The following is a 19,587-nucleotide window of genomic DNA, read 5'->3' as shown; positions in this document are numbered from 1 at the left end:
AGTCACAACTATCTTCAACCAAGTGAATTCTCTATTTATACTTATGGAGATATGACAGGGGGTGCAGGGCTTAGTAATACTGTATTATTTACTTGGTCATATGCCCCCTAAAGTTGTATAAAAACATACAAGTAGAAAGTGTATCCATCTCAAAACCAGCCATTCTAGATAGCTAAATAAAGCTTGCCTGGATGCAGGGCTGAATCGCACAGTATTGTGTACTGTATTGCTTGTATAAGAAGAATTTTAAATATTACCCTAAAAAAGTTGGCGATAGTCCCTGCTTTATAATGTTGCGAGCCTGACAAATTCCAGACATTATTTAATGTTTGTAGACTCTTGGTATCACAAGGTTAGACCATTAACAAATTAAGAGCCCATTTGGAGCCAGATTAAATGTTACAAGATAGCATTTTCCCAAACTAATTAAAGCTTAATAACTTTTTTAATAAATTAAGTTGCTGTGGAGGAAAAAAAATCTCTCCATTTGTATTAGAGTGGGTAGGATAGAGAAGTTCCAGTCGGGTCAGAGTAATAAATGGCTTCTCTCCACTGGTGAACTGATGTCTTCTCTGGTTATAATAGCTTTCATTATGCAGTTTTTACATTGGCGAGGCCCTGGTTTTACGGTAGCATTTCCATCTGTTACATTACTAAACCATTAAAGTGGAAAAAATGCAATAACCTATGTAGAGATAGCCCTAAAATGCAGCAATTTGGCAGTGAGATGCATTTAAATACTCGCCTTCAAAAATATCCCGACTTTACCATTAATGACTGTGCAAAGACCTTTTCTCCCGCTTAAAGATGGAAAGAATGATTAGACTAAGTAATGTTTAATCATGGGGAGATTTAGTTGCCAGTAATTGAAAATTATTCTAAAATATAGAAATAATGTAGCTGTGGTTTTGTATAAAGTGCAGTTAAAGATTTTATACTCTGCTCAGATCTAAATGTAAAACTGTGTGATGTTTAATGTTCTGCTATCGGATGGTGTCAGTTTGGATGGATGGGGCAGCAACTAAACGGACCAGCCCAGAATTTACATGACCTAAAAGGGCAAGCTCTTACTGAAGGATGAAAACATTCTTATGCTTAATTACAATAATACAATCATTCTAAAGGGTTTTGAGGTTGACAGAGGATCTTCTCTATCAGAAGCAGCTAACATAGCTGCAGCCCATCCTAGGGCCTCCACCCACATAACCCTCTCATTGGAGGACCTAACTATGCCAGCACTCCACAAATCTTCCATAATATTGTTTGTTGAAGCTCCATAATACTCATAAACTATTATTTGCTTACACATTTCATCCTAGGTGGCTTTAGTCAAAGCTGGTTGCCAACTGCCCTAGAGCAGGTTAAAATACATTACATTAACACAGCGATGAAAGGTGTATCATCTCTCAAACAGGAGTGTACAAACAAATTTAAAACCATAGAAAGCACATCGCAAAAAAAAAAGTATCAAAATACATTATTGCTGACAAGTTAAACCTATGGTGGTAACAACATTGAAGACCGCATATACAAACCCAATTCCAAAAAAGTTGGGATGCTGTGTAAAACCTACATAAAAGCAGAATGCAGTGATTTGAAAATCTCATAAACCCATTTTTTACATGTTTAAACTGAGAAAGTGTACTATTTTAAGAAAAAAAATAAGGTAATTTTAAGATTGATTTCAGCAACACATCTCAAAAAGTTGGGACAGTGCAACAAAATTTGACAATTTTTCTTGGCAACTATGGGCGCCGTGTCCTCCAGACTAAAGAGGAGAGGGACTTTCCAGCTTGTTTTTAGAGTTCAGTTCAAAGGCCTGCATCTCTAAGACCCCTTTCACACTGGGGCACTTTTCAGGCATTTTTGCGCTACAAATAGTGCCTGAAAAGCGCCTCTGAAGCCACCCCAGTGTGAAAGCCCAAGTGCTTTCACACTGGGTCGGTGCGCTTGCAAGACAGGGAAAAAAGTCCTGCAAGCAGCATCTTTGGGGCGGTGCGGGAGCAATGTATACACCACTCCTTCACCTCCCCTGCCATTGAAACCAATGGGCAGCGCTGCCGAAGCGCCTGCAAAGTGCTTCGGCAGCGTCGCTTTGCGGGCACTTTTAACCATTTATTCAGCCGCTAGCGGGGGTTAAAAGTGTACCGCTAGCGGCCGAAAAGCGGCGCTATAACAGCTTTACCGCTGACGCCCCCCGCCCCAGTGTGAAAGTAGCCTAATAGTAAGGGGGTGCATTATGGAATGGGTAGCTTCCACATCTGGTAAGGTGCCATCAATGCTGAAAGATATACCCAAGTCTAGAGCAGCATATGCTCCCATCCAGATGTCTTTTTCAGGAAAGGCCTTGCATATTTCAGCAGGACAATGCTAAACTGCATACTGCATCTATGACAACAGCATGGCTTTGTTGTAGTAGAAGAGTCTGGCTGCTTTAACTGGCCTGCTTTCAGTCCAAACCTTTCACCAACTGAAAATATTTGGCACACCCTGTAAAGAAAAATATGAGCAGTTAGAATCCTGTATCAGGCATAAATCGTACAACATTCTTCTTACAAAACTCCAGCAACTGGTCTCCTCAGTTCCCAGACATTTACAGAGTGTTGTTAAAAGAGGGGATGACTTTTTTGGAATTGGTTGTAGCGGAGAAACATTCTCTATGTAATGTGTAGACTTTCATCCCACCTGCAAAAATAATCCTTGAAAAACTCTAGAATAAAATCTAAAAATCCAAAATGCCTCTCTTATTAGGAAAGCCTCCTTTGCAAGGCAGCTTAAGGCAGTTGGTAACTTGCTAAGACCACCAAGGCTGAAATTCATAAGTGATTGTTTCTTTGTGTGCAATATGGGGCTTTAATAAACTATGAGGCAGATTTTTGGGGTGTGCTGGAATACTTTTTACTCATATAAAAGATCCCAGGGAAAGGGTGCTAAGGCTATGCACGCACTTCTGAATTGCGGGGCTGGATAGGAGGCGGAGCAGGTAAACTTCACATTACACATCTTCTCTGAGTGGAGCCTCAACTCCTGTTTTTTTTTTTTAACTGTCGAGACAGTTCATCTAGGCTTTACACTGCTCTACTTGAAAATCCTCTAACTGCCCCAGATTTCTTGAGCCTCGTACACACAATGAGAATATTGGACAAATGATCGTCCGTTTTTTTTTTGTTTGTTTTTTTTTTTTCTGCATGCTAGTCTTATATCGAAAACCAATAGGTTACTAAAGCTATGAAAATCCTCGTACGACAGAATACGACTTTGGAAGTGATATATTGTATTGTAATGTATTCTTTTGTTTCCGAACACGCATGGTCTTGGTCTTAAGATTTTTTTCGGATGAATACAGTACTGATTCAACGAAAATCATTAGTTCTGGTGTTGTACGAGAAAATTTTCGTGTTTGTCCCTTTGGACACTTTTGCATAAACTGTAGTGATTGTCTCTCAAGAACTGGTGTACAAATGATCAGATTACTGGACGATCGCTCTGAAAGCGGTTATTTTCATCCAATTTTCTGATCGTGTTTACTAGGCGTTACAGTGTCAGAGTAATCCTAACCATACATCAGATAAAGCTTTACGCACTTGTGCTTCTGATGATGTTTTCTCTGTCCTTATCAAGAGGCCTTTTCCTTATTAATAAACAGGTAGACTACCAGCAAGTTACAGAATATACAGTGGAAAAAATTAAGTATTTGATTTTGTAAGTTTGCCCACTTACAAAGAAATGAAGGGTCTATAATTTTTATCATAGGTGTATTTTAAATAATAGAGACAGAATATCAACCAAAATTCCAGAAAAAAAAAACACAAATGTACAAATATACAAATGTTATAAATTGAGTTGCAGTTCATTGAGTAAAATAAGTATTTGATCCCCAAGCAAAACATGACTTGGTACTTGGTGGAGAAACCCTTGTTGGCAGGCACAGAGGTAAGACGTTTCTTGTAGTTGGTCACCAGGTTTGCACACATCTCACGTGGGATTTTGGTCCACTCTTCTTTACAGATCTTCTCTAAATGGTTAAGGTTTCTTTGCTGTCGCTTGGCAACTCTAATGCCGCATACACACGGTCGGACTTTCTAGAAAGCTAGGTCCAACGTACTTGCCGCCAGACTTCCGGCGGACTACCGCCGGACTTTCTGAACGGCCGGACTTGCCTACACACGGCCGGACTTTCCGGAATCCGGTCTTCCCGACGGACTTCCGCCGGACTTTCAGAATGAACGGACTTTCCCACACACGGACAAGTCCGTTCATTTTGAACGTGACTTGGGTACGACGGGACTAGAAAAGGAATTCAATCTCGCCGCTTTTTTTGGCGAGATTGAAACCTTGCGAGCCCCGTCGCAGGCCCTTAGGTCTGGTATGGAACTTTAAGGGGAACCCCCTACGCCGAAAAACCGGCGTGGGGGTCCCCCCAAAATCCATACCAGACCCCGATCCGAGCACGCAGCCCGGCCGGTCAGGAAAGGGGGTGGGGACGAACGAGCGCGCCCCCCCCCCTCCTGAACCGTACCAGGCCACATGCCCTCAACACGGGGGGGTGCTTTGGGGGAGGGGGCGCCTTGCGGTGCCCCCCCACCACAAAGCACCTTGTCCCCATGTTGATGAGGACAAGGGCCTCTTCCCGACAACCCTGGCCGTTGGTTGTCGGGGTTTGCGGGCGGGGGGCTTATCGGAATCCGGGAGCCCCCTATAATAAGAGGGCCCCCAGATCCCGGCCCCCCCACCCTATGTGAATGAGTATGGGGTACATGGTACCCCTACCCATTCACCTAGGTAAAAAGTGTCAATAATAAAACACAACACAGGTTTTTAAAATAATTTATTAAACAGCTCCGGGGGGGGGGTCTTCTTCCGTCTTCGGGGGTCCCTCTGGTTCATCTTCTCCTGGCTTCCGGTTGGTTCTTCTCCGCTCTCCGGCCTCTTCTCCCGGTGTCCCAGGTCTTCGGCCGGCCCCTCCGCTGTCTTCAGGTAGCTCTATTGCCAGCGGAGGTCCGGGCTTCTTGGCTTCTTGGCTTCTTGTGTTCTCTTCTCTTCCCCCAGATGTTGACACGACGCTCTCTCCGGCTGGACTGGTCTCTGAGGGCTGCGTTGTGACTTATATAGGCGGAGACCCCGCCCCCATATGATGTCACAGTCCCTGGGCATGCTGGGACTGTGACGTTTTAGGGGGCGTGGTCGACCACGCCCCCTAAAACGTCACAGTCCCAGCATGCCCAGGGACTGTGACATCATATGGGGGCGGGGTCTCCGCCTATATAAGTCACAACGCAGCCCTCAGAGACCAGTCCAGCCGGAGAGAGCGTCGTGTCAACATCTGGGGGAAGAGAAGAGAAGAGAACACAAGAAGCCAAGAAGTCCGGACCTCCGCTGGCAATAGAGCTACCTGAAGACAGCGGAGGGGCCGGCCGAAGACCTGGGACACCGGGAGAAGAGGCCGGAGAGCGGAGAAGAACCAACCGGACGCCGGGAGAAGATGAACCAGAGGGACCCCCGAAGACGGAAGAAGACCCCCCCCCGGAGCTGTTTAATAAATTATTTTAAAAACCTGTGTTGTGTTTTATTATTGACACTTTTTACCTAGGTGAATGGGTAGGGGTACCATGTACCCCATACTCATTCACATAGGGTGGGGGGGCCGGGATCTGGGGGCCCTCTTATTATAGGGGGCTCCCGGATTCCGATAAGCCCCCCGCCCGCAGACCCCGACAACCAACGGCCAGGGTTGTCGGGAAGAGGCCCTTGTCCTCATCAACATGGGGACAAGGTGCTTTGTGGTGGGGGGGCACCGCAAGGCGCCCCCTCCCCCAAAGCACCCCCCCATGTTGAGGGCATGCGGCCTGGTACGGTTCAGGAGGGGGGGGGGCGCGCTCGTTCGTCCCCACCCCCTTTCCTGACCGGCCGGGCTGCGTGCTCGGATTGGGGTCTGGTATGGATTTTGGGGGGACCCCCACGCCGGTTTTTCGGCGTAGGGGGTTCCCCTTAAAGTTCCATACCAGATCTAAGGGCCTGGGATGCCCCCCGCGCTCGCCGCAATGGGAAAATTAGTTTTTCCTATTGCAGCGAGCGCGAGATGCAGTAACCTGCTCCTCCGTCGTATCTGGTCCTTCGGACTAGCATACAGACGAACGGGCTTTCCGTCAGGAACTGAGTCCGGCGGAGGTACGACGTAAAGATTTGAAGCAGGCTTCAAATCTAAAGTACGTCGGATTTCCGCCCGAAACGGTCCGTCGGAAGTCCGATGGAGACCACACACGGTCGGATTGTCCGCCGGACTTGGTCCGGCGGCGTCCGTCGGACTTTTGCAGGTGAAAAGTCCGACCGTGTGTACGCAGCATAAGTTTTAGCTCCCTCCATAAATTTTCTATAGGGTTAAGGTCTGGAGATTGGCTAGGCCACGCCATGACCTTAATGTGCTACATCTTGAGCCACTCCTTTGTTGCCTTGGCGGTATGTTTTGGGTCATTGTCATGCTGAAAGACCCATCCACGACCACTTTTCAGTGTTCTGGCTGAGGGAAGAAGGTTCTCATCCAAGATTTTACAATACATGGCCCCGTCCATTGTCCCCTCAAGGCGGCAAAGTCGGCCTGCACCTTTAGCAGAGAAACAGCCTCAAAGCATCATGTTTCCACATCCGTGCTTGACTGTAGGGATGGTCTTTTTAGGGTCATAGTCAGCATTTTTCTTCCTCCAAACACGGCAAGTCGATTTCATGCCAAAGAGCTAAATTTTGGCCTCATCTGACCACTGCTCTTTCTTCCAATCCTTCTCTGAATCATTTAGTTGTTCATTGGCAAACTTCATGCGGGCCTGTATATGTGGCTTCTGGAGGAGGGGGACCTTGCAGGTGCTGCAGGATTTCAATCCATGGCGGAGTATTGTGTTACCAATGGTTTGTTTGGTGACTGTGGTCCCAACTGCCTTGAGATCATTCACAAGCTCCTTCTGTAATCCCTCACTTTTTTCATGATCATCCTTACCTCCTGAGGCAAAATCTTGCATGGAGCTTTTAGACCGAGGGCGATTGATGGTTATTTTGTATTTCTTCCATTTGTGAATAATCGCTCCAACTGTTGTCTCCTTCTCATCAAGCTTCTTGCTGATGGTCTTGTAGCCCATTTCAGCCTTGTGTAGGACTACAATCTTGTCCCTGATGTACTTTGACAGCTCTTTGGTCTTGCCCATGATCGTGAGGTTTGAATGGAAGAAAGAGATTCTGTTGACAGGTGTCTTTTATACACATAACAAATTGGCTTTAGAAGCACCTTCTTAAATTGACAGGACTAATCTGTGTACCACATGAGCACATACTGTAGCCAGTCTGTGGGAGCCAGAATTATTGTTGGTTGGTAGGGGATCAAATACTTATTTTACTCACTGAACTTCAACTCCATTTATAACATTTGTATCGTGTGTTTTTGCTGAATTTTTGGTTAGTATTCTGTCTCTATCATGTAACCACTTCACTACCCGCATATTGTAATATGACGTCCACAGATGGGATCTCCCATCCTGGGTGGACGTCATATGACGCGATTGCCCGTTAACCGGGCCGGACCGTGGATCTGTGTGTGTAAACACACAGATCCACGTCCTGTCAGTTGAGAGGAGACCGATCTGTGTTCCCAGTATAGAGGAACACTGATCGGTCTCCTCCCCTTGTATGTCCCCGCCCCCTACAGTTAGAATCATTCCCTAGGAAACATATTTAACCCCTTGTGTCCCCCTAGAGGTTAATACCTTCACTGCCTGTCACATTTATACAGTAATCAATGCAATTTTATAGCACGGATCGCTGTATAAATGTGAATGGTCCCAAAAATGTGTCAAAAGTGTCTGATGTGTCCGCCATAATGTCGCAGTCATGAAAAAAAAATTGCGATCGTCGCTATTACTAGTAAAAAAAATAAATAAATATTTTTTTTTTTTTTTTAAATGCCATAAATCTATCCCGTATTTTGTAGATGCTATAACTTTTGCACAAACCAATCAATATACGCTTATTGCGATTTTTTTTTTTTTACCAAAAATATGTAGAAGAATACGTATCAGCCGAAACTGAGGAAAAAATTTTTTTTTTTTTTAAATTGGGATATTTATTATAGCAAAAAGTAAAAAATAATAGTTTTTTTCAAAATTGTCGCTCTTCTTTTCTTTTGTTTATAGCGCAAAAAATAAAAACCGCAGAGGTGATCAAATACCACCAAAAGAAAGCTCTATTTGTGGGGAAAAAAAGACGTCAATTTTGTTTGGGTACAATGTCGCACGACCGCGCAATTGTGTTTAAAGTGCGACAGTGCTGAAAACTAAAAATTGGTCTGGGAAGGAAGGGGGTGAAAATGCCCTGTATTGAACCGTTTAAAATACACCTATGATAAAATATATAGACCCTTCATTTCTTTGTAAGTGGGCAAACTTACAAAATCTGCAGAGGATGAAATAAATATTTTCCCCACTGTAGCTCTTCTATCTGTTCAGTATACGTATTTCCTCTGGTTGCCTTCAAACACATATGAGGCCATAATTTTATTATGAACACCCGCACACTGCACAAGCTGCTCTCCTTTAAAGCTCTCCAAAACCTAAGAAGGTTGGTTTGTAATGTTCAGATGGACTCATTCCAAATACAGAATTCTGATACTCTGTTAAATATTGTCACACTTTGTTGAGTAATTGTATGTCGTCCCTACATTCTTAATGTTGTTAATACTCTTTCTTGAAGGAATTGTATCCTGCTTTCTGCATCCATAATGGAGGATCTGATCTGGAGCGACTTCCCACTGCAAGCACTTGCATGAACCTCCTGAAACTGCCGGAATTTTATGATGAGAATCTAATGAGGAGCAAACTGCTTTACGCCATAGAATGTGCTGCTGGCTTTGAGCTAAGCTGAGTCTGGGTTTTAATTCAAGACAAGGAACCCCCTGCCAGGGACTGGAAATAGGTGCCTAAACAGAATTCCCCATCTAATGGAGATGCTTCAGGAATCCTGACTTTATTATGTGGAAAGTCAACATAAAAATCTGCCATAGGCCATCATATCATGAAAATTGCAGTTTGTACTTCAAAAAAAGAAGAAAAAAAACACTATTTAAATATTGAGGCCAGTCTGCAGATAATAACCAAAGATAAAGATTTGGCTTAATGCTGTTTGGACTGAAAACATCCACAAGCTGGCAATAAGTTTATTCAACAAGCAGATTGGTTGCCTATTGGCCTAAACAGGGTCAGGATCATGTAGAGGTGAAAAAAAGTAATCTGCACACAGCAGAACGAAGGGATGCAAAAGATGCATTGCACCCTGTTGTTTTACATCATAGTAAATGAATTTTAACTGTTTCCACTGTGTTTCTTTCACTACCTGCTTCACTGGTTAATTACCATCAAAAATGTCATTCATGGTATTTTATTTGTTCTTTCTATTCAAATCAACAATCACCTTTAGAAAACGTGGACTATACAGGCTTCTGTAAAATGTATATCATGATGGGTATGAACACAGTTGTGAATATAAAAAAATGCTTTGCTTTTGTTCCCATTATTGTACAGATTTTTTTATATAAGATTTTCTTTTGTTCATGTAGTACAGTCTACGATCATGGCTATGGAGGAGAGTATACAGTAACAACTATTAAATATTATTTCAAACTACATATCTGCCTATTTTCAGTGTTGTATGGAAATCCGAACACTTTAGGATGAGTCTATTATCAATCCAGGAGTTTTTTTACTGGAAAATGGAGATGCCTGCCCTATCGTGCAACAGTGCAGGCTTCTAGTTTTCTATGTTCTCACAGCCTGGTGTGCAGAGTTTGCCTGTCAATGTAGCAAACCAAAGAACAGAAAAAAGTCAGCACTAGATAAGCCAAAGTAACTGGCTGCTGGCAAAAAAGGTCAATATAAAAAAAAAAAAACCTTCAAATATAGATACACAATGGGGTTTATTTACAAACTTGGAAGTGCAGTCACTGTAGATCTAAGGGGAAGATCTGAAATGAGGGGAAGCTCTGCTGATTTCTATGATCCACTCACTTGAAAGCAAAAATGCTGTTTTTTATTGTCCTTGCACATTGCCCTCATGTCTACAGCGACTGCACTTCCAAGTGCACTTGTAGTGCAAAGTGGATTTGCCTTTAGTAATTAACCCCCTTTATGTTGCAGCGTCAAACTAATAAATACAAATATATATGTAAGCATACATTTAAAATTATATGTGTGCAGTGTAAAATCAATATACGTAAAATTCATCTCCATGTGAAGAAATAAAAATATATAAAGGACTTCCACCAGTCCATCCAAAAGTATGTGACTGAATAAAGAAATAATAAAACCGCTGCGCCGAGTTCCATGCGGTGGCAAAGCTTATGTGCTGACGTCACGCCACTGCACGGAGCTCTGAGCTGCGACTTTTGAGGTGAGTTCCAACTAGTTTTTTTTCCCATTGAGATTTGCTTTTAATGTTTGGAGAGTTTAATTTACTAAAATACTACACTTTTGTCTTCCTTCGGTTTGTGAGCTTTGACTATGCAGCAACTTTGGATACTACTGCCCCCAGTGGAGGAGTGCTGCATAAAGTGGTGCTTGTCAAAGGTTGGAGCTGATAGCAGAAGGGGAGTCATTTTTACAGTCATAAGGCTGTTTATGCTGCTTATCATTTTGCAGCAATTATTTTTGATGAGTGTGCAATCTTGGTGGATGATGATCACAATCTGAAGGATTTCCTGGTCGGGTAAATTGGTGGAAGTTATTTATTTATTCACATACCTTCGGATGGACTGGTGAAAGTCATTTATATATTTTACACATGGAGATGAACTTTGAGTATACTGATTTTACACTGCAGATATAAAATTTAGTCTCGCATTTAGCGGGTAAAACTAGTATTGAACACGTCACCATTTTTCTAGGTAAATGTATTTCTAAAGGTGCTATTGGCATGAAATTTTCACCATATGTTGGTAACAACCTATGCAATCTATACATACAAAAACACCAAAACAAATAAGTTCAGAAATTAAATTATGTATAATAAAATGGAATGACACAGGGAAAACGCATTGAACATGCTTAATCCTTCATTGGTAATGACAGTTTCAAGTTTCAAGACGCCTCGTGTATGTAGAAGCTAGTCGCATGCATTGCTCAGGTGTGATTGTGGCCCATTCTTCCACACAAATGGTCTTTAAATCTTGAAGGTTCCGTGGGCCTCTTTCATGAACTCTGATCTTTTAGTTCTTTCCATAGATTTTCAATTGGATTCAAGTCAGGTGATTGGATTCTAGCAGCTTTATTTTCTTTCTTTGAAACCAATTGAGAGTTTCCTTGGCTTTGTGTTTGGGATCATTGTCTTGCTTAAATGTCCACCCTTGTTTCATCTTCATCATCCTGGTAGATGGCAGCAGATTTTTAACAGAAATGTATTAGTACATTTTTCCTTTCATCCTTCCTTCAAGGATATGACGTTTGCCAGTACTGTATGCTGAAAAACAGCCCCACACCATTATGTTCCCACCTCCAAACTTCACTGTTGGTATGGGGGTGTTTTTGACTTGATGTGCAGTGCCATTTGAACTCCAAACATGGTGTGTATTATGGCATGCAAAGAGTTCAATTTTGGTCTCATCTGACCAGACTATATTGTCCCGGTAGTTCACAGGTTTGTCTAAATGTTGTGCAGCAAACTTGAAACGAGCTTCAACATGATTTTTCTTCAGAAATGGAGTCTTGTGTGGTGAGCGTGCATACAGGCAATGGTGGCTGAGTGCATTACTTATTGTTTTCTTTGAAATAATTGTACCTGCTATATCCAGGTCTTTCTGTAGCTCTGCACAAGTGGTCCTTGGCTCTTGGACAACTCTTCTGATAATCCTTTTAACTCCTCTGTCAGAAATATTTTGAGGAGAGCACCTGGTCGTGGCCGGTTTATGGTGAAATGATGCTCTTTCCACTTCCGGATTATGGCCCCAACAGTGCTCACTGGAACATTCAGAAGTTTAGAAATCCTTCTGTAAACAATGCCATCAGTATGCTTTGCAACAATAAGGTTGCAAAGGTCTTGAGAGAGCTCTTTGCTTTTACCCATCATGAGAGTTTTCATATGTGACACCTTGGTAAATGAGACACCTTTTTATAAACCATCAGTTGAGACCGAACCAACTGAAATTAATTTGCACTGACAAGGGACAGGATTGCTTTCTAATTACTGATACATTTCAGCTGGTGTCTTGGCTTTCCATGCCTTTTTTCATCTCCCTTTCTTCATATGTTCAATACTTTTCCCTGTGTCATTCCATTTTATTACAAATAACCTTATTTGTTTTTGTCTCTTTGTATGTATGGATTGCATGGGTTGTTACCGACGTCATGTCAATAGCACCTTTAGAAATATATCTACCTAGAAAAATGTTGACGTGTTCAATACTTATTTTACCCGCTGTATATATTTGTGTTCAGTCGTGTGGTGCTGCAACATTGTCACATGTTTTTTTTCACTGTTGGCTTGTCTAGCACAACTGTAACTGTATGATCTAAAAACAAGTTGGCAATGGCAGCTTTTCTATTGTATTGTAAGGTAATCCAAGCTTCATAGTTTTTCTGGGCTGGTAAAGGTGAGCCTTTTATTATTTTGTCTATTTATGCCTCTTTTATATGAATCACGTGACTTTAGGATTCAATTTCCATAAATCAGCCTGCATCAACAAGTAATTACCCAGCCTCAGCCCTATCCATGCACTTACTAATTCAGTTTGTTGCACAATAAATCCATAAACTCTCGCCAGTCACCTAAAGTCTCTGAATTCATTGCAAGTAAGTGTAATGTATGCAGAGAGGATGGCTTCCTTGTTGGAAGTACATTATCATCCATTACTGCAAATAAAATATCCCATAGTTCAAAATGTTAAATGCTGTCATAAACATGGGAAGAAGGCAAAACTGGAAATAATATACAGACTGCAGAGGTGCTCTGTACACAAAATGTTATAACTTATCAACATGCTCCCACCTTAAGTCATAATCAAGGAGTAATTTTTATCTAAGAGCAGAAGTAAACTGCAATAAAATATCCCCAATGTCTTCTATTCATTAAGGGAGGTGTAAACGGTCAAATTAAATGTATGCTAAAACATTTTCTGAGTATGTTTTGCCAATTCATGTATTGTGACAACATAGTGCAGAACCACGATATACGGCTCTTAATTAAACTGTATAATAGATGAAACCTCTTTAAGAAGGGCTTGAGAGCATTGTGCTTGACAACAATTATCAATAATTGGAAACCAGAAGCAAATACTTAACATCTGTTTGACTTGTGCCAAAATAGAGGACATTATCTATAGGCCTTTGTCTTAAAGGGAATGTACTGTATAGTATTCAGCATACTATGTTTTCTTTGTAAAATGTTTACAACTCTGCCATGGTTTGCAGACTCCGTTTAGAAACAAAAAAAAACTATATCTAAATACTCATTAATAGATGCTTAAAGTAATTGTAAAAGACATGTCATACTTACCTGATCTGTGCAATTGTATTGCATAGAGTGGCCATGGACCACCTCTTTCAGGGTTCCCACTGGAGCTCTAGACGCCTTTTCTGCATACACCACTATAGCAAGCCACTTGATATGGGGACGCACGTGTGGGCTCGCTCCCGAGCTGGGCTATGTGTGTCCATAGACAGACACACAGTGTGGCCTGGCCCCACTCTGCACTCCCTCCGACCAGGATTTGATTGACAGAAATGGGAGCCAATGTCTCCCGTTCCTGCCTCTGTGTCCTGTGAAGAGAAAGAGAGCAGCGATGGATGGAAAAAGGAGCCTGGTAAATATTTAAGGGGCTGGGGGAAATGGATTTTTACCAGGAAGGATTTTTGTAGGGAATGCCTTAAAGCATTTACAACCACTTTAACTTCTACGTTCTATTCCTACTACATACTAAACTGAGCAAGTCTTCTCTTGCAGTTAGAAGCTGATGGCAAATCCTTATCCCCACTATATCCACAGAAGGCTGGGATGAGATGTTCCCTCAGGAGTGTGCTGAAGGCAGCATTTTTTTTCCACACCATTCCCCCAACGACAAAGATGGCTGCCTTAAGTGGTGGTAAGATACAAACAGGAAGTCAGCTCAGTGACGTGGAGCCCGTTAAAAGTTCAGACTCAATATCAGAGTAAAAGTCTTTGTGCCACTACTGCGCCTGCCACACAGGAAGGTGCAGTGACCAGCAGCACTGTGAGTCAGAGCAGTTGGCAAGCTTTGCATCACTGAAGAGGTTGGCCACTGCACCTTTCTGTGCGACAGGAGCAGTGGCTGAACAGGGAGCTTATTAAGGATGCAATGTCTGGTATAGATACTCCAGCCTCAACGTCCGCAACGTACGCAAATGCCACAAAGTATCCTGCTTATAATACGCCCAAACAGCACAGAGACAAGCCTCAAACCTTCTAGCACAAAGTCATTTGGAGTGATGAGACCAAAATTGAGCTTTTCAGCCACAACCATAAACACTACATTTGGAGAGGAGTCAAGGCCTATGATGAAAGGTACGGAGGTGGATCGCTGATGTTTTGGGGATGTGTGAGCTACAAAGGCACAGGAAATTTGGTCAATTGATGGCAAGATGAATGCAGTATGTTATAAAAAAAATACTGGAGAAACATTTGCATTCATCAGCCAGGAAGCTGCGCATGGGACATAATTGGACATTCCAACATGACAATGATCCAAAACACAAGGCCAAGTTGAAATGTCATTGGCTACAGCAGAATAAAGTGAAGGTTCTGGAGTGGCCATCTCAGTCTCCTGATCTCAATATCATTGAGCCACTCTGGGGAGATCTCAAATGTGCAGTTCATGCAAGACAGCCCAAGAATTTACAGGAACTGAAGGCTTTCTGCCAAGATGAATGGGCAGCTTTACCATCTGAGAAGATAAAGAGCCTCATCCACAAATACCACAAAAGACTTCAAACTGTCATTGATGTTAAAGGGGCAAATACACGGTATTAAGAACTGGGGTATGTAAAATTTTGATCATTTGGGTAGTTTCTGTTGCCATTATGATTTAAAAAGAGTAAACACAGTTGATTGATAATAAATGGCTTCAGCCAAACACTAACCATGAGTGAAAGAAAAGTTTTTGTGTTATCATTCATATTCTCTGAAAAATGGCCAAGAAATCATAAATTCTGCCAGGGTATGTAAACTTATGAGCACAACTGTATGTGTTCTTCTCACATGATAGTATCACCTGCATTTAATAATAGGTTAATTCGACTGTTTATTGTATACCAGGCTTATTTATCTAATTTTTCACCGCATGTCTACTTCTGTCAAAGACGTTTCAGGCCTGAGGCAGATTTTGTACATCTTATATGGCATTGTTCAGTAATTGCCGACATTTGTAGACAGGTAGTTGCCTTCCTAGGTCATTTACTAAAACCACCTTTTCCCTGCACACCGGTAATCTGTTTGGTATACTATACTTGATGAAGAACTTTAGACACACTGTACTAGAATATTTGTTAGTGAATGACTGTTCATGGCACATAAAGCCATTGCTATCAAATGGATGATTCTGTCATCCCCCTAGCATATTTCTGTGGAAGCCATTTGTAACTTTCACCCCCCAAGTAGCCGCTGTTTCTGAGGCCCTCTGTTCTGGTGACCATAACTCTGCAAGAAGCACAACACACTGACACACCTGAGCTGTAGGGGGGAATATGTATTGCAAATTATAGATACAGCACCTCAATAACCAAAGAAATAGAAGCAGCAGTAAATGCACAACAAATAGAGTGCCTTGAAAAAGTATTCATACCCCATGAAATTGTCAACATTTTGTCATGTTACAACCAAAAATTGTAATGTATTTTATTGGGATTTTATGTGATAGACCAACACAAAGTGGCACATAATTGTGAAGTGGAAGGAAAATGATAAATGGTTTTCAAAATATTTTTACCAATAAATTCTGAAAAGTGTGACTTGCATTTGCATTCAGCCCCCTTTACTCTGATACCCCTAACTAAGATCTAGTGAAACCAATTGCCTTTGAAGTCACCTAAGTAGTACAAATAGTCCACCTGTGTGTAATTTAATCTCAGTATAAATACAGATGTTCTATGCAGCCCTCATGAATTTGAGAACCTTAGTGGACAAACAGCATCATGCAAGCCAAGTAACACACCAGACAGGTCTGGGATAAAGCTGCGGAGAAGTTCTTAAAGCAGGGTTAGGTTTTAAAAAAAATATCCCAAGCTTTGAACATCTCACGGAGCACTGTTCAATTCACCATCTAAAAAAGGAAAGAGTATAGTACAACTGCAAACCTACCAAGACATGGCCGTCCACCTAAACTGACAGGCTGGGCAAGGAGAGCATTATTTGGAGAAGCAGCCAAGAGGCCCGTGGTAACTCTGGAGGAGCTACAGAGATCCACAGCTCAGGTGGGAGATTCTGTCCACAGGACAACTATTAGTTGTGCACTCCACAAATCTGACCTTTATGGAAGAGTGGCAAAAAGAAAGCCATTGTTGAAAGAAAGCCATAAGAAGTCCCATTTGCAGTTTCCGAGAAGCCATGTGAAGGGACAACTTAAACAAGTGGAAGAAGGTGCTCTGGTTAGATGAGACCAAAATTGAACTTTTTGGTCTAAAAGCAAAACTCTATGTGTGGCAGAAAACTAACACTGCAAATCACCCTGAACACACCATCCCTACCGTGAAACGTGGTGGCGGCATCATGCTGTGGGGATGCTTTTCTTCAACAGGCACAGGGAAGCTTGTCAGAGTTGATGGGAAGATGGATGGAGCCAAGCACAGGGCAATCTTAGAAGTAAACCTCTTATGCCGCGTACACACGAGCGGACTTTACGGCAGACTTTGTCCTGCGGACTTTTTGAAGGACTTTCCGAATGAACGGATTTGCCTACACATGATCAACCAAAGTCCGACGGATTCATACGTGATGATGTACGACCGGACTAAAACAAGGAAGTTCATAGCCAGTAGCCAATAGCTGCCCTAGCGTCGGTTTTTGTCTGTCGGACTAGCATACAGACGAGCGGACTTTTCGACCGGACTCGAGTCCGTCGGACAGATTTGAAACATGTTTCATTTCTAGGTCCGTCAAACTTTTGAGAAAAAAAGTCCGCTGGAGCCCACACATGATCGAATTGTCCGACGGACTCGGGTATGCCGTAAAGTCCGGTCGTGTGTACGCGGCGTTAGAGTCTACAAAAGACTTGAGACTGGGGCTGAGGTTCACCTTCCAGCAGGGCTACGACCCTAAACATACAGCCAGAGCTACAATGGAATGGTTTAGTGCAAATCATATTCATGTGTTAGAATGGCCCAGTCAAAGTCCAGATCTAAATCCAATTAAGAAGCTGTGGCAAGACTTGAAATTTGCTGCTCACAGACTCTCTCCATCCAATCTGACAGAGCTTGCGCTATTTTGCAAAAATGAATGGGCATAAATCTCACTCTAGATGTGCAAAGCTGACAGAGACATCCCCAAAAAGACTTGCAGCTGTAATTGCAGCGAAAGGTGGTTCTACAAAGTATTGACTTGGGGGCTCAATACAAATGCACGCCATGCTTTTCACATATTTATGTGTTAAACTTTTTGAAAACCATTTATCATTTTCCTTCAACTGCACAATTATGTGCAACTTTGTGTTGGTCTATCACATGAAATCCCAATAAAATACATTTAAATTTTTGGTTGTAACATGACAAAATGTGGAAAATGTCAAGGGGTATGAATACTTTTTTTTAAGGCACTATAGGTAAAGCAATGGCAAAGAAAAAATACTGTAGATAGCAAACAAGTGGAACAGAGAGTAACTCCTAAACCTTATACTAGGGGCAATCCTATCTAAAGAGAGTTATACCACAATAACAGCCCGGCAATATATATTAAACCCTCTCTCCACACTGGCCAGCACAATGGGGCCAAGATCTGGTGTTGGAGCACTCAGGATAAAGTTCCTCCAAACACTGGTGAAGGCGTCTCCACTTTGACCCACGTTGGCAGCACTGTTCCTCTTTATTAAGGTGTAGTGAAGGTTGGTCAGTGGCCTCTAACCAATGCTGTGATGGTAGCTGATCTTTCTCTGTCCACCAAAGGTGGCATAACAAAGTCAACATCCGCAGTGTTCTCTCCAAAATTAGGCAGTGGGCTCAGTCCATGTCAGAATTCACTGATACTAGGGACTGTCTGCTACTGTGCCCCACTCTGTCCCATATGTGGTGATAAGCAGCCCACAAGCAATCTGATGCGCAGTTTGCCTCTCATAATTTCCTCCTCACATCTCTCTCAGCCTGGGAAAAAGCCTTCTCCTCTTCCTCTCACCAGAATTCCAGTGCCCCTTTGGATCTGTAGTTCCTCCCCCAGTCTACAGAGCAGACTTAGTCTGTACTGAAACTACACTCCCTGCAATTCTCCATTCCTCCCAGCAGTACACATCCTGCTCCTCCTTAGTGATGGGCAGAATTAAACGTGCTGCACATACAGTGCATCCGGAAAGTATTCGCAGCGTTTCACTTTTTCCACATTTTGTTACAGCCTTGTTCCAAAATGGATTAAATAATTTTCATCAAAATTCTACAAACAATGCCCCATAATGACAACGTGAAAGAAGTTTGTTTGAAATCTATGCAAATTTATAAAAAAAAGAAAAAAAAATCACTTACATAAATATTCACAGCCTTTGCTCAATACTTTGTTGAAGCACCTTTGGCACCAATTACAGCCTCAAGTCTTTTTGAGTATGATGCTACAAGCTTGGCACACCTATTTTTGTGCAGTTTCCCACATTCTTCTTTGCAGGACCTCTCAAGCTCCATCAGGTTGGATGGGGAGCATTGGTGCACAGCCATTTTCAGATCTCTCCAGAGATGTTCAATTAGATTCAAGTCTGGGCTCTGGCTGGGCCACTCAAGGACATTCACAGAGTTGTCCCGTAACCACTCCTTTGTTATCCTGGCTGTGTGCTTAGGTGGTTGTCCTGTTGGAAGATGAACCTTCGCCCCAGTCTGAGATCCAGAGTGCTCTGGAGCAGGTTTTCATCAGGGATGTCTCTGTACATAGCTGCATTCATCTTTCCTTCGATCCTGACTAGTTTCCCAGTTCCTGCTGCTGAAAAACATCCCCACAGCATGATGCTGCCATCACCATGCTACAATGTAGGGATTGTATTGGCCAGGTGATGAGTGGTGCCTGGTTTCCTCCTGAATTGCTCCAAAATTGCTAGTGTGTACCAGGCTTAACACACTGAACAATTAACCACAGCTTTGAATTGGGCAGTATGATCCTTGGTGTAATTGACTTGGAGATAGGCTTTCACAAAAGTCTCACAAAGCCATTGTGTGCATCTTTTACCACCCATGGGCTTTGATCCCATTCGGTGCTTGCAGCTGTCTGCGTGCGCATCTCTTCTCACCGGTAGCGCAGGAATAACCCACATTTTTATTTTCATTGTGTGCATTGTCCTCACAGTTGGTGCACCTGTGAATAGAGTCTGCTGCTTGATCGAATGCAGAACCCTCTTCAATTAAGTAATTGTCGACTAGGTCCCTCTGT

At 42.5% G+C, this 19,587-nt stretch overlaps 1 protein-coding gene across 1 annotated transcript in view; it reads left to right on the top strand.

Annotated features, from left to right (window-relative positions):
• The window catches only part of UBE3C (ubiquitin protein ligase E3C), a 190,566-nt gene extending 180,905 nt beyond the window's left edge, over window positions 1-9,661 (top strand). Inside the window, exon 24 of the mRNA XM_073629937.1 lies at window positions 8,731-9,661. Coding sequence (XP_073486038.1) covers window positions 8,731-8,901 — 171 coding nt within the window. The 3' untranslated portion in view covers window positions 8,902-9,661. The remainder of the gene's footprint in view (window positions 1-8,730) is intronic.
• Window positions 9,662-19,587: the final 9,926 nt, after the last annotated feature.

The sequence above is a fragment of the Aquarana catesbeiana genome, linkage group LG05 (assembly GCF_042186555.1).
Source record: "Aquarana catesbeiana isolate 2022-GZ linkage group LG05, ASM4218655v1, whole genome shotgun sequence".
Taxonomy (NCBI): domain Eukaryota; kingdom Metazoa; phylum Chordata; class Amphibia; order Anura; family Ranidae; genus Aquarana; species Aquarana catesbeiana.
Note: the sequence above shows the minus strand (reverse complement) of the source record. Positions and strands in the feature narration are given on the sequence as shown.